This window comes from Eschrichtius robustus, chromosome 8, assembly GCF_028021215.1.
Source record: "Eschrichtius robustus isolate mEscRob2 chromosome 8, mEscRob2.pri, whole genome shotgun sequence".
NCBI classification, from domain to species: domain Eukaryota; kingdom Metazoa; phylum Chordata; class Mammalia; order Artiodactyla; family Eschrichtiidae; genus Eschrichtius; species Eschrichtius robustus.
In genome coordinates, this window is record NC_090831.1 from 116,335,708 (window position 1) to 116,352,043 (window position 16,336).

Consider the following 16,336-nt stretch of genomic DNA (forward strand, 5'->3'; position numbering starts at 1 on the left):
ATATGAAAATACATATGCACAAGGTTATTCATTACAGCATTGTTTGTAACTATAAAATGTGATAAACAACCTAAATGCCCATACACAAGAAAATGGATGAATAAAACAGGGTACATGCACACAAAGGAGTACCGTACAGCTGTTAAAAAGAATAAAGAAGAGCTCTATGAACTGACATGGAGTGATTTCCAGTATACACCGTCAAGTAAAAAAAAGCAAAGTGAAGAGTATTTATCGTATGCTACACAGTGTAAAAAAAAGTAGATATAAGAAAACACACAAGGATCTGCACATTTGTGGGAAAATGAACAAAAAACTCCACACAGAAAGGATAAACCAGAAACTAAAGAGAATGATTACTCGTGGGGATCGGGGAGATGGGGGACCGGGAGGGGTAGGAGGAGTGAAGAGGGCAAGACACTTCTGAGTATACCTTTTCATGTAACTTCTGGCTTCTTAGAACCACAGTAATGTTCCACATACCCAAAATATAAACCAACAATTAAAACCAGTCAGGACAGAGGAGGAATCCAAAATGCAACATAAACAGTAACAAATAAACCTGAACTATATTACAAATAAATAACACACTAAAGTAGAGGAAAAGAAGTTAACTTTAGAAAACGGTTTTCTGCCTAGATATTATAAGGCTAAAGACAGAAACAAAACAAAACAAAACCTACACACAAATACTGTAATCTACTTAGCAAACTGGGTTTCTCAGAAGGGTATGGGTTAGCAATTTGAGAACTACTTTATGTACTTTATGTATACACTAGGATTGAACAAATAAATATATTGTAGATAATGAGAGCTGCGTTTCTGTTAGTCAACAAAGTCAAAAGTAAGGAAAGGGGGAAGTTTAAAATGAACCCTGTGGTGTTAGATTAGAATCAAAGGTATCACTATAAAGTTTTATGGTTTTAGTACAAATAGACATAAACACAAATACAGGTGTGTGTGCATGTACGTGATTAGAGTATTTCCTAGTTCTGTCCACTGAGAACGTCTAGAAGCAATGAGCCTACCGAGTGCCAGACCTTGGTTTCTAACAACCATTCTCCAATAAAAGGAACCAGGGCTCACACAAATACATACAAAAATCATATGTCGGACTTCCCTGGTGGTGTAGCGGTTAAGAATCCGCCTGCCAATGCAGGAGACACGGGTTCAAGCCCTGGTCTGGGAAGATCCCACGTGCCATGGAGCAACTAAGCCCGTGCGCCACAACTACTGCGCCTGTGCTCTAGAGCCCGTGAGCCACAACTACTGAAGCCCACCTGCCTAGAGCCCGTGCTCCGCAACAAGAGAAGCCACCACAAAGAGAAGCCTGCCACTGCAACGAAGAGTAGCCCAGCTCGCCGCAACTGGAGAAAGCCCACGCACAGCAACAAAGATCCAACACAGCCAAAAATAAATAAATTAATTAATTTTTTTAAAAAATCATGTTACCATTTATTCACACCATAATTAATGGAAAAAGTATAATATTAATATTAATGGAAAAGTAAGTAGGCAATCACTACAGTAATAAAATGTGACTTCCAAAAAGAATTAGACACTTGGTAGCAGCTGCAACATCAGCACTGACCAACCGTTCAAAAACTGTGCAAATTATTGTGGGGTTTCAACTGCTCAAACCAACCAAAGCTTGCTTTATAATCAAATTCCTTTACTTACTCCTGTTGTGTTCTTATTCTTGAGCCCCACCATGTCAGACCATCAAATATAAAGGCATTCATCCCCTTTAGGTGATCAATAAACTCAATTTCATAACTAAGAATGCAGGATATGACAGCATACCAAGCAGAAATCTGCCCCAAACTGATGGTTTAAAAAGTTTTAAAGCTTGATGAGAGAACTATATGTTAGTGCCACTAAGCATTCTGAGATAAGACTCCATTTCACAACATATTTTAGTTCAAATAGCAAAATTGAGTATATATGTAGAATACTATTATAAGTGAAACATATGAAGAAAATACTCATATATTCTCCTATGATAAACTGTCACATCAAAAAAAGATGTTGAGAAACTCAATAAATGGACTTTTTGTCTCTTACAGGGAGATACATGTTCACCTATTAAGTTTATAATACTAAAAGACTCGATCATTAAGCAGAAACGTAGATAAAACAAATTTTAAAAATAATTCCCATCCTTAACATTAAAAAAAGTCAAAATACGCTCCAATAAGAAATCCATTATAATAAGGATGAAACAGAGTTAATTATAAAACTTTTCAAATAATGATTTCATACTCTGTTCCCAAGGCAGTTATGATCATTGTAAACATATTTACGCCAAAGAAAATAATTTTAATAAAGGGAAAAAAGGAAGATGTTTACAGATGTATTTCTCTGGAGCTCTGGCACATCTGTTTTACCTGCATCACACCCCTCCCCCACCCCCACCCCACGACAGAGACAGAGATCAGGTCTGGCTCTATGACCTTCTAGCTCTGCAACCCTGGGAAAGTTACCAACCTCTCAACCCTCAGATTCCTCATCTGTAAAATGGAGATGATAATAACACTTACCCAGCAAGGTTACAGTGAGAGTTAGATGAGTTAATTAATACAGCTAACGCAGTTAGACAGTGCCTAGAACTTGGCAAAGCATTCACTAAGTGTTCGGCTGAGTTCCTGGGACTCTAAGAGTGAGTAGCTGAGAAACTCCTATCCAGTAGCATTATTCTAGGTAAAATGCTTCTATCCCCATAAACCAGGCTCTTCGTTCATTCAAACTTCAGGAATGAAAATTAATATAGGACATTTGTAAATTACCAAAACCACTCAAACATTTAAAATCATCCCTCACCTGGATTATCACAATAGCTTTCTTACTCACCTGCCTGTCACCTTTGCCTCCCCCTCCAGTATTTTCTCCATGTAGCAGCCAGAGTGAACCTTTTAAAGGTTAAGTCAGATCGTTTATTCCTCCACTCAAAATATTTGACTATTTGCTCTGAGTGAAATCCAAAATTTTCTAGTGTTCAAATGGCTCCTTCACAAAGCCTTCCATAATCACACCGTATGAAAGCAGCCTTATACCACCCCCAGTCCTCTCTCTTCTCCTAACTCAATTTTTCTTCACAGCACTTAGCATTCTTTTGCCATGTATATTTACTCAACTATCCCACTTCCCCACCATCCCCACCTCCACAGAATGTAAGTTCCCACTTCCCCACCATCCCCACCTCCACAGAATGTAAGTTACAGGATAGCAAGGACTTTGTTCATCGCTATATTCCTAGCACCAAGAACAGCGCCAGGCATACTGCAAACTGGGCCAAAGCCAACAGCATACTTGATAAAACACAAGAGGCAGTCCCTTGTGTCCGGAAAAAGAAATGAAGTAAAATTACAAAATACTATGTGTCAGCTACTAAAGTGGCAAATTTTTAACTTTTTAAACTTTTTATTTTAATGTTTGAAGTGTAATAAAGTTTTAAAAAAATCTTCAGTGCCCATACAGCTCAGTGAACTTTTCCATCTGTATACACTCATGTAACAACAACCCAAGACCAAGATATAGAACATTTCCTGCACCTCAGAAGCTCCCCTGAGCCTCCTCTCAGTAAATACCCCCAGAGAGGTGAGTATCAATACTAGTCTGACTTCTACTCAATTATGCCTGTACTTGAACTTCATATAAGTAGAATCAAACAGTATATGCTTTCATGTCGGTCTTCTTTTGTTCAACCTTATATCCGTGGGATTCACCCACGTTGTTGCATACAACAGTAGTGCATTCCTTCTTTATGGCTAAGTAGCATTCCATTTTATGATTATACCACAGTTTATATAATCGACTATTGATGACAGTTAAGTTGCTCCAGTTTGGGGATAATATGAATAGTGCTGCCATGAATGGGCTTCTGGGTTCATGGGTATGTCTTTTGGTATCTGCAGAATGGCAACATTTTTGTTTGTTTGGGGGTTTTTTGGGGGGGCCGGGGGGAGGGAGATAATGGTTAATAATACCTTAGTGAGAATCCAGGGAAACGCAAGTAGGCAGTAGGTGAGAGTATAAACTGAAATAACCTTTCTGAAAGACATTCTGGCAATAGGCACAAGAAGTCTAAAAATATCTATGCCCTGTGACTAATAACTCTACTTCAAGGAAATTTCTTACTGAGTATTTACATGGGCCAGATCTTCTTCTAAGTGTTTTACATGTATTAACTCATTTGATTTATTCTAAGGAAATGATTAGAGATGCTCAACAATGGTTTATTCAGAAGGATGTCAATCAACCATCCATCATTAGGAAGTAGAAGAAAAACTAGTAAACAAAGTAAAAAACTAACATGAGGAGAATGATTTTGAAATGTATTGTACTTCCATGAAATTAAACTCTAATGCAGCCACTGAAAATGTTTCTCAAAGAACATTAAAGATATAGGAAAAAGTATACATTAATGAATGATAGGTAACAGTAGAACGCATAAATAAATTCCTAGTTTTGTTTCATTTTTAAAAATACATATGTATACCTTAAATGTTAAAATACTGGTAATCACTGGAAGCCATGGGTAATTTCATATTCTTGATTCTCTTCTATACCTCTCAATTTTTCTACAATATGTTACTTTTGCCAATCAACATGAATATATGACTAACAAGACTAATAAATAAAGGTGTTTACATTATACTGGGGAGACAAAAGACATTATAATACAACTGAATCAGGGCAATGATGCCATTTTGCATAGGATGATATAAAAGCTCTATGAAAGACATCTATCCTAGAGATTAGTAGGGGGTAGGGCATTGTCAAGAAAGATCTCCATTGTCTTACTTCCACCAAGGACTCAGAGAGGAAAAACTCCATCTCTAGGTTGGAAGGAACCTGCCCAGGAAAATCCTGTTAATTCCTCAGCTTGCTGCCCCTAAGGTATCAATTATATGTTGTACCCTGGGCACATGTTCTTTTCCCCTCTCACTTACAGAAAAGGCTTAGGCAGACTGAGGGACTGGAATTCCTGAACACCAAGGATGCAGTCAAAGTTCAAAAGCCTCAAACCTGGAGGAAGCTGATTCCATCTGCCCTCATGCCTGGCTAAAAAGCATCAAGGGAGGATCTTCCTTCCCACTCAGGATAAATTAGGGCAAAAACTTTTCGGATTTCCAGATGTCAGAAACTCCAGGCAGAGTTAACCCAAATTTATACCAAAATCTACTGACTCCTTGAGTTTAAAAAATTCTTCTACTCGAAAAAAATAAAAGTACCAAGAAGTTATCCAGGAAAGACAATTCTCTGTATCCACCCTCCTACCCTCTCTTTCTCTTCTGCAGATGGACCATCCCTGGAAACCAAAGGAAAGCTGAGCATGGGGGTTAAAGTTGTACTTTGGTACTTTAGGGGCCAATTCTCACATAAGCAAATGACAGTTGTTTAATAATTAATACCTAAGGAACATTTTGCTGTGTTCAACAAAGCATTCATTCTGTGGTACAATAAACAAAGTAAATATTGATTACAGGAAAAACATATGGACCCCAAATTACCAATGTTTCATTAAGAATTAAACTTGCTAATAAGCATGGCAGGACATTATCACTAAATTTTCTAACTTTTGACATCTGAATCACATTAACTTATCAAGGATTGCTGGTCAAAAAAGCCCTGGGTTCAAAAAGCACTTTTCAAAGTCACTTCCACAGATATAAAGTCACACAAATCTATGTGACAAAGGAGACCATACTTGTTTTGGCCCTGCTCTCCCTCCTTCACACACAGCCTCTTTATTCTCCCTTCAACTCCTCCTATTTATGAATTTGTATTTAAATGTATTAACAAAATTCTCCATAAACTACCTGCAGCTTTTCATGGTTATAGTGTTACTTAAATTAAGATAAATAAAATTGTAGTCAAAAATTTATTAACCCATCAAATCTCTACATTGTACCATGGGACAAATTTCTTATGCAGCTAAAATAGTTCTTTGAAAAAAATAAGTATTTACATAATCACCAGGGATTTGGGTTTTATTCTATATGTAACCTAGATTTTTGGATAATCTCTATTCTGGTTGCCTATGATGGGAAAAGAGGATGTAGAAATAGAATTGGCAAAACTTGGTATCTTCATATTTCAGTTTTACATACAATCAAAATATAGGCGAAACATCGGTTTCAAGTAATAAAGAAAGCACTTTACATAATTTATTCTTATTACAAAGCGGCACATTTGCAATAACATTCCCAGCATATACCAGACTATTAAAAGATTATCTGATATACAAAATAAGGATGCTGTCCTTCTTTTACAGTGACAATTTGTTGGGTTTTTTTCCCCCCCTCTGTTGTTGTGCTGTCAGAACTGTGCAACCTGAAAACTAGCTGTAGCTGAAAATTAAATAAAACCAACTGTACCTAGCACTAAACACTGACAAGAACGCTGTAATTTAACTGGTTTTCTCTCCCAGGTCCAGTAGAGGGAGACTAAGACATCTGGCCTGGTCGTGTAGCGTTTCTGCAAAATTGGGGAGGGGGGGAGCGGAGGCTGTATTTAAATGTCCTGCTGTCAATCAAAGGACACTTCCTACAATCACAGTCACCATATCTGCTCTTACCCGCGAGCGTACTCTCGCCCAGATACGACATGAAACGGTGCTCGGGAAACCTGCATCACCTAAAAGTGACCGCAGGCTTTGCCACAAGACCCAAATAAGGACTTTGGGAGCCCAACCTCAACTAGTTTCTTTGTTTAAATGCCTGCGAATCCCTCCCACGCCGGAGTCAAGAGGCTGTGGCGCCGCCCTTTATTAGCCTCACACTTTGATTACAAAACACACGAGTCGGCGGCTCGGCGGCGGAGGCGGCCCAAGCTCTCACAAACGTCAAACCCGAAACTCAAGCGGCGGCCGAGGCAGAGGGCGACGCTCGCCGCCCCCGCCACCCGACCCGAAATCCCCACCGTCCGGCGAAAGTTCGCCCGCACCAGGCCCTCGGGCGCTAGCCCCGGGCCGCCGGGGTGTCGCCGGCCCCTCGGGCGACAGGAAATTTCACTCTTTGTAAAGTTTGGGCTGCGGCGCGGGGGCGACGCGGGGGGTTGGGGACGAGAGGCTGTCCCTTCGGGCCCCGCTGCCCACTCCATCCGCTCCACCCCCGCCGGGACGGGTTGCGCCCGGGTGGCGGGTGGAGGCCACGACCCGAGCCGCCCCGCCGCCCCGCCCGGGACCCCCGGCCCGAACTTCCGACTGGCATCTTTCAAGTCCCCGAGAGTGCCTCATCTGTTGCTCTGTTTACTCCGCGGAGCCCCGCCGGGCTGGCGCTACCGACGCCCCCGTCTCAGCGCCCCGCGGCCGAGGAAGTTTGATAAAGACCGGGGAAGGGGGCGCGACCGCGACCCGCGGGCGGAGGCGGGGGGAAGGAGGGCAATTTCTGGAGACCCCGGGCCGGGGCCAGCCGGTCGCCGCCCGGAAGGAAGGCGCGGCGGCCGGCCGGGCGGCGACTCCGGGCCGGGAGCCCCGGGCGGGCGGGGCGGCGGCGGGCTGCGGGTGCGGCGAGGGGCGGCGGGCCGGGCCGGCGCTCCGCCCGCCGCCTCCGCCGGCGCCTGCCCCGGACGCGTCCCCTCGCCCCGGTCTCCCCCTGCCAACTTCTCGGCTGGTCCCCTTTGTTCCCGTTTGTTGTGGCGACTCTTCGCCCGGCCGGGCGATCCCACCAGCCCCCGTAGCCCGCCCGGCGCCCGGCGAGCCCGGGGCCCCGCGCGCCCCGCTGCCCGGGCCGGGGGCTCGGCGCCGGGGCCCCTCGGCGCTCAGTGCGGCGGCCGGGCGGAGGGCGGCGCGGGCGGCCGGAGCGGCGAAGGCGGCGGTTAGCCGGTGGCCGGCGGCGGCGGCGGGGCTAGAAGGGGCTTATTTACCTGCCGTGGAACCAGTCCTTGCAGATATCGCACTCGATCATGAAGCGGTTCACGTCGTACGGCTGCCGGCACACACAGTACACCGGCGGGGGCGGCGGGGGCGCCGAGGCCCGGCCCGGAGCCGCTACCGACACGGCTGCCGCGGCGGCTCCAGCTGCTGCTCCCGCGGCCACCGCCGCCGCCGCTCCGGCCATCTTTAAAAAACACACACACGCTCGCTCGCTGCTCCGCTTGCCGACTGGAGCGAGCGCAGCCGCCAGCCAGCGCCGCCTCCTGCAGCAGCCGGAGCAGCAGCCGCGGCGCCGGCGGCGGCGGCGGCGGCGGCGGCGGTGCCTCAGTGCGCGCGCGCGCGCGATGCCACAGCCGGGCGCTGGGTGGGGGGGAGGGGGCCGAGGGCGGCTGGCGGCGGCGCGCGCACGACGCGCGAGGTCCCGGCCCGGCTCCTTCCGGCGCTCCGCGCGGGGCCGTGCGTCTCGCGCACGCCGTCCTGCCGCCGGCGCGCGCGCCGCGCTCCTCTCGCGTCAGCCCGGCGGAGGGACAGGCTGAAGGGCACGTGGGGCGGGGGAGGCGGAGGGAGGCAGAGGCTCCCTGAGGACACGCGCGGTGGCGCGGGGAGCGCGGCCCCGGGAGGGGGACAGCGGGCGCGTGCGAGCAGCCGGCTCCGGCGTTTCTGAGTGAACGCAGAGGCCGGGGAAGTTCCTGCGCAGTGAAAAGCGGCGCACGCTGCGTGTGTGCTCTGGCTCTGCGAACCGAGGAAATTAGAGCCCCTCCAGGGCCACCTCCCGACCCGGGGAGAATCTTAAATCAATTAGCAGCCGCCCCGCGACCTCCGTGGGTCCGAGCCGAGGATTAACAGCACAGCGAGCAGGTTATGCCCTGCTGTGGGGCAGGAGTGTGCTGGGGAGTCATTCAAACTTCCAAAACGTCCCACCCGAATTCCCACCGACCGGCCAGGAAATTAGTGTTGATGGAACCACTGGTGGGTGAAGGAGGTTGTTCCCAAGAGGAATTCATTTAATGGCTGTGAGCCGAGAGGGACCAGCCTTGAAATGTGGGTGGAGAAAGGACCGGAGAGGAACCCAGCATGTTTATAAACAACACGACTTAGATGCGAATATTTTCAAGTTACCAGTTTGGAAGATAAGGATAAAATTCTAAATGACAGTGACACCTCGGAAAGGGACTACTACAAAAACCAGATAATACGGTACTTGGCACATAATTAGGCCACTAATAAAATATATTTGAATGAAAGATGAGATTGATAAGAATAAAAACAGCTAACACATATCGAATAAAAATAGATTGCCTTGTTATCATAATTACGTGAATTGGAAGGGATGTTAAGAATTATGGAATCACAACATTGTAAATCAACTATACTTCAATAAAATTATATATATATACATGCATATATATAGGAATTATGGAATCAGATATTTGTAGCTAAATTTCGCAGGCATTTCTATCGTTGGTAAAATCCCTATAGCTCCCGTCTCATTCAGGTCCAGGCAGAGAACCACTGATCTAGTCTAGCCTTTTTATAATTGAGGAAAGCAATTAACTTGCCTAAAATCTCAGATCTGGGCTTGAGCTAAAGTTTTTAAGTGTCTTGGTTCTACAACCAGTCCTTTTTCTACCACACCATTGCTTGTCACATATTTTGCAGGAAAAGAAACACCTAGAGGTCAGAGTTGACCACATAGGGAATGAGTTCGAAACATATTTCTACTGGTGAAAAGAGAAAAGTTACTGTAACTCTGGCATATGTTTAGAGGCATCCTGGATTCAGGTAGTGAAAAGAGCCTTACATTCAGACCCTGCTTTGTAGAAGCTGTGTGACCTTGGGCAAGTCACTCCATTTCTCTTGAATTAGATCCTTGAAGATATCCTCAAAGAAAAATTATAGATAATATATTCCTTAACTACCTCACAGAGGCTTTATCATAAGCAGAAGAGATCATGTATTTTTAAAAGTACACTGTAGAGGATGTGTGTTGTCACAGAAGGGCAGGCAGTGAAAGCTATCATGTTGGAGCTGGGGTGAGAAGGGTATCCACACAGGGACGTGGCTGGGTAGGAGGTGTTCTCAATGCTGGAAGGGCCGCCTGGCCCTGGGATGTCACCATGGGTGGAGTGGGGAGGGTAGCCAAGCAGAGGAGGAGGCAGCAGTGGTGATGGGAGATTGGTTATGAACAAGAGGATTGATCCAGTAAGTAAATATATTAAGGAAAATGGGAGCCAATTCCTCACTGTTGAGGAACAGGTTACAAATATGGAAAGAAAACTAGAATGAATCTTTCGGTAGTGAACTGGTAATGGAGGTATCAATCTATTTCTATTTACAGAAATAAATATAGGTATATAAGTACATGCACACTCTGTCCACTGAGAGGGTCTGGGGCACAACAAAATGATGAGTATATCTAGCCCAGATCTTGCCTTGTAAACACCATTCTCCTCTTCATTTTTCTTCTTGGCAAAACGGCTGATTCCAGGACTGGAGAAGAGAAGTACAGGATGAGACTAGAGCCCCTAATTGTGCCAGAAAAAAAGGGCATATGCAAAAAATAATGGGGCATGTCAAAAGGACACAGGCCAACTTGTGTCCCAAATCTGGGACAAAATAAAAAATAATAATGTATTTAAACACATTGAATAACATAGAAAACCATACAGATGTAAATAACATAAATTGAAAGTTTGAAAAGGATTGGAATATTTACAAAGTTTCAAAGTATCTCCCCACAAAATTCTTACTAATCACAAAGAGAATTAAAATAACTTTACAGTGGAGAAGTCTGGCAAGCACCATCTTAATCAAGCGATCAAGGGCCATCAGTAATGGGACAAATCAGAATCATGCACCACCTGATAGGATCCAGTGAGGATACTAGCATCACTTCTGTGTATTTTTGCCTGGTCCACTTAGTTGAGTCTCCAGTTTGGAAACACAGCTAGTTTCAAAGGCACATCAAAAATTCAGCAAGAATAAGAACACCATAAGGCATACAAATCTGTAAGGAAAGGTTAGAAAATTGTAAACACAAAGATTTGACCTTGAGAAGAAAAGAATGAAGGCTGGAACTCTGAATAATGCCAAAATTTTAGTGACAATCTCCATGCCTAGTAATTAAGAGCATGTGTTTGAATTCCACAATCTACTATCTCTGTGACAACTTACTAACTATTGGGTTTTAGTTTTCTCATTTTAAGGGGTGATAAGAATATCTACCTCACACAGTTAGATGCGTTAAATGAGATAACAAAATGCAGGTCACAATTCTTAGTACATAGTAACCCATATAGCTATTAGCTATAATTATGAGTAATTATTTTACTTGTTTATTAATAATAATAAGACCGAAGAGCACCTAGAAAGTTAGGAGGGAAGACTAGGAGAGTATTATTACAAAAAGGGGGAAGAGAATTTCAGAAAGAAAATATCCTGAGGGAGGGATAAATTAGGAGATTGGGATTGACATATACACACTACTATATATAAAATAGATAACTAATAAGAACCTACTGTATAGCACAGGGAACTCTACTCAGTACTCTGTTATGGCCTATACGGGAAAAGAATCTAAAAAGAGAGTGGATATATATATATATGTATAACTGATTCACTTTGCTGTACACCTGAAACTAACACAACAATGTAAATCAACTATACTCCAATAAAAAATTAAAAAAAAAAAAATCTTGAGGAGAGACACCCAGCTCCACGTCAGCATTGGTTGGCAACGACTGTGGGGATCCCTCTGCCTTTCTCCTTTGCAGGTACTCTGGTACCTACCATACATCTTACTTAATTTTCATATCAAATCGAAGTCACTCTGTGGATTGTTTTTAACACTCCACTTGTCCATAAACCCTCATTTCTCTAAAAAGAAATGTTTGCTCCAGCCTAACAACTCTGCTTCCCACTACTACCAATACTGGTCTATCTCCAAGACCACGTCTGCTATTCCCTTCCTCAGTATTCCCTCTCCTTCCTTTTTCTTCAAAACACTGTTCATGACTTCCCTGGTGACACAGTGGTTAAGAATCCGCCTGCCAGGACAGGAATAAAGATGCAGACATAGAGAATGGACTTGAGGACACGGGGAGGGGGAAGGGTAAGCGGGGACGAAGTGAGAGAGTGGCATGGACTTATATATACTACCAAATGTAAAATAGATAGCTAGTGGGAAGCAGCCACATAGCACAGGGAGATCAGCTCAGTGCTTTGTGACCACCTAGAGGGGTGGGAAAGGGAGGGTGGGAGGGAGGGAGACGCAAGAGGGAGGAGATATGGGGATATATGTATATGTATAGCTGATTCGCTTTGTTATAAAGCAGAAACTAACACACCATTGTAAAGCAATTATACTCCAATAAAGATGTTAAAAAAAAAAAAGAATCCGCCTGCCAGTGCAGGGGACACTGGTTCAAGCCCTGGTCCAGGAAGATCCCACATGCCGTGGAGGAGCAACCAAGCCCATGCGCCACAACTACTGAGCCTGTGCTCTAGAGCCCAAGAGGCACAACTACTGAGCCCTCCTGCCGCAACTACTGAAGCCCGCGCACCTAGAGCCCATGCTCCGCAGCAAGAGAAACCACTGCAAGGAGAAGCCCGCGCACCACAACGAAGAGTGGACCCCGCTCGCCACAACTAGAGAAAGCCCGTGCACAGCAACGAAGACCCAACACAGCCAAAAATAAATAAATAAAATAAATAAATTTAAAAAGAAAAAAGAGAAAACATCACCCAAGGAGACTAGATCTTGAAGAGGAAGTGTATGGTTGGTGCTGGGAGGAAGGAGCGCAGGGTCCCAGGAGAGAAGGCAGGACCCCAGCACACAAAGCTCGGCAGCTGTGTTGACAGTCAGCCTGATTTTCTTTGCTTCTGCCCCAGGAGCTGGGGTAAATTCTAAACTGATGGCCCAGTTTAAGAAGTTATTAAAGGAAACTGTCAACATGTTGAACATATTCAATCGACGTGCAAATTTAAGAATAAAACAGTGATGAGAAAGTGGTATAAATGAAGGCAAAGCAGATAAGTGACATTAGTAAGGAAAGCGAATCAAAAATGTAGCCTGACATTACATACCTTCTGAAGGGATACAGTATAAAGTACACAGCTTCACTTATGAGGTATTCTTGCTAAAAATGTTTAACCTGAATGTAGTTAAGCCATTAGACTTAACTTCCGGTTTACAGGAAATTCAGGAGATAGAGCAGCAAGTTGCAAGATACCACAGCGAATTAAGACCCATCCAATATGTGAAACCTTCCACAAGACAACTGGCTTAGTCTCTTTAATAAGGTGTCATTAAGAAAATGGGAGGGGAAGGGCTTCCCTGGTGCCTCAGTGGTTGAGAATCCGCCTGCCAATGCAGAGGACACGGGTTCGAGCCCTGGTCCGGGATGATCCCACATGCCGCGGAGCAGCTAAGCCCGTGCGCCCCAACTACTGAGCCTGCGCTCTAGAGCCTGCGAGCCACAACGACTAAGCCCATGTGCCACAATTACCGAAGCCCGCGCGCCTAGAGCCCGTGCTCCGCAACAAGAGAAGCCACCGCCATGAGAAGCCCGCGCACGGCAACGAAGAATAGCCCCTGCTCACCGCAACTACAGAAAAAAAAACCGCGCGCAGTAACGAAGACCCAACACAGCCAAAAATAAAGTAAAAAAATTTAAAAACAAAAAGAAAGGAAAAAGGGAGGGGAACAGGAGAGAGGAGGAACACTGTTTTAGATAAAAGTCTTAAGAAAATAACCAAATATAAATAGATAGGTAGATAGATGATGGATGATAGATAGATAAAGGAAATATTACTCAGCCATAAGAAAGAATGAAATAATGCCATTGCAGCAACATGGATGGACCTAGAGATTATTATACTAAGTGAAGTAAGCCAGACAGAGAAAGACAAATATCATATGATATCGCTTTATATGTGGAATCTAAAAAAAAAAAGATACAGATGAACTTACTTACAAAACAGAAATAGACCACAGGCATAGAAAACAAACTTATGGTTATCAAAGGAGAAGGGATAAATTAGGAGGTTGGGATTAACAGATACACACTACTGTATATAAAATAGATAACCAACAAGGACCTACTGTATAGATCAGGGAACTATCCTCAATATTTTATAATAACCTATAAAGGAAAAGAATCTGAGAAACAATATATATATACATATATCTGAATCACTTTGCTGTACACCTGCTGTACACAACATTGTAAACCAACTATACTTCAATAAAAAGAAAAGAAAATAACTAAATATAATTTATGAACTTTGATCCTGATTCAAAAAAATCTAGAAAATACAGTTTGGGGGATAACTGGGGACATCTTAATACAACCTGGGTATTAGATGACATTAAGTATACATTAATTTTCTTTGCTGTGTTACAGTATTGTGGTTTTGTAAAAGAATGTCCTTATTTTTAGGAGACACATGCTAAGGCTTGAAAGGTAAAGCATTATGATGTCAGCATTTGCTTCGAAAGGCTCAGCAAAAAAAAAAAAGAGGAAAAGAAAGATGGAGATGAATGAAGCAAATATAATAATATTAACAATTGCTGAATCTAGGTAATGACGTGTATATGAGTGTTCGTGGTACTAGCCTTTCAGCTTTTCTGTATTTTTGTAATTTTCCCTAAGTTTAAAAGTCTAACCTTTCCTGAGTCTGTTCTGAAGTTAAATAAATGATATTTTTGTAGTGGATAATATCTTCTAGAGTTATACCTGTCTTTCATAAATCAAAGTGCTATGGGACTATTATTTTGTTTAAGCTTCACAACCCAAGGGGTTATGAAATAAGAGGTAGAATTTGACCCTTCTAAAGAGGAATAGGGAGGGGCACTTTTTACAGAGAAAGTTTCCTAAATGCTCCTAATGCTGTGTCCCCACCACTCCACCCCTTGTCTAATGAGAGATGATGTTACTCACGGGCGTGTGCCCCACGTGTTGATAACCACTCTGTTAGACTAGTCTCCATACAAAAACCTCCACCCTTGGGACTTCCCCAGTGGCACAGTGGATAAGACTCTGCGCTCCCAATGCAGGGGGCCAGGGTTCGATCCCTGGTCAGGGAACTAGATCCCACATGCATGCCGCAACTGAGTTTGCATGCCACAACTAAGGAGCCCGCCTGCCGCAACTAAGGAGCCCACATGCCGCAACTAAGGAGCCCACATGCCGCAACTAAGGAGCCCATGAGCCACAAATAAAGAGCCCGCCTTCCACAACTAAGACCCGGTGCAACCAAATAAATAAATAAATATTTTTTTAAAAAAAGAAAAGCTCCACCTGTGCCCCATTCTAACCATGAGGAAAAACATCAGGCAAATTCCAATAGAGAAGCATTCTACAAAATACCTGAGCGGTACTCCCCAAAACTGTCAAGGTCATGAAAAACAAGAAAAGCCTGAGAAACTGTCACAGCCAAGAGGAGCCTAAGGAAACGTGACAATTAAATGTAGTGTGCTAGATGGGATCCTGGAAAAGAAAAAGGACATTAGGTTAAAACTAAGGAAATACGAATAAACCATGAGCTTTAGTTAATTATGATGCATCAATATCAGTTTGTTAATTGTAGGAAATGTATTGGACAAGTGGAGGATGTTAATAATAGGGGAAACTTGGTACCTGTGTATGGGAATTCTATATTATCTTCTCAATTTTTCTGTAAATTTAAAACTGTTCTTTCAGGGGCCTAGAGCTTAGAGCTATCCCATAATCACAGATGCTTTGGATTTGTTATTATTTTGGTCTATCAAAAAGCTCTTGTGTACATTACCTACAAAATCTCCATGTTTCAATTACCAACCCATTTACTAAAAAACAGTTACAGAGGACACTAGATCATGGTTTCCCATTCTGAGTTCTTTGGTACTTCGATGCAGTTGGAGAAGATGCGCCTGGTGGGGTGAGCAACATGTTATTAATACTGATTCAGTCTGGAAAATTATGCATGTCTGGGTCTGTGTGTATTGTGTACCTGTTATTAGCCCAAGAGGTTGGCAAAATTTTCAAGTATTTATTCATCCATTCATTTATTATTGAGTGCCTACTCCATACATCTGGTAGTTGCTAAGAACACAAGAATAAAAGACACATCCCCTGTCCTCAGTGGGCTCTTACCATAAAAGAGATAAACAAGTAAATATAAAATTGTAACATAATATGTTAAGAGTTTTGATGGAGAAAAACACAAAGAGCTGTGGCAGCACATAGGAAGGACATCTAATCTGGACTGGGGTTGATCAGGGAATGTTTAGTCCAAAAGGACAGACAAATATTGAAAGAAATTCTATGTCCTTCACTATCCTTATTTATGAAATAGTAAAAATTTTACTTTCCAAGCAGTATAAAGAAGTTTCACTCCCACCTCAAGTAGAAGTGGGAGGTGTATATATTTATATACATGTTTTTGGTTTTTCAGGTTATAAGAAGCAAACCAAAC

At 43.4% G+C, this 16,336-nt stretch overlaps 1 protein-coding gene across 2 annotated transcripts in view; it reads right to left on the reverse strand.

Moving 5' to 3' along the window:
• KDM7A (lysine demethylase 7A) overlaps positions 1-8,063 on the reverse strand; it is an 80,916-nt gene extending 72,853 nt beyond the window's left edge. The window contains exon 1 of one of the 2 annotated variants that reach the window (XM_068549564.1): positions 7,870-8,063. In XM_068549564.1, the coding sequence (XP_068405665.1) occupies positions 7,870-8,063 (194 nt within the window). The remainder of the gene's footprint in view (positions 1-7,869) is intronic. The other variant, XM_068549565.1, reaches the window with a different exon arrangement.
• Between the last annotated feature and the right edge of the window lie 8,273 nt (positions 8,064-16,336).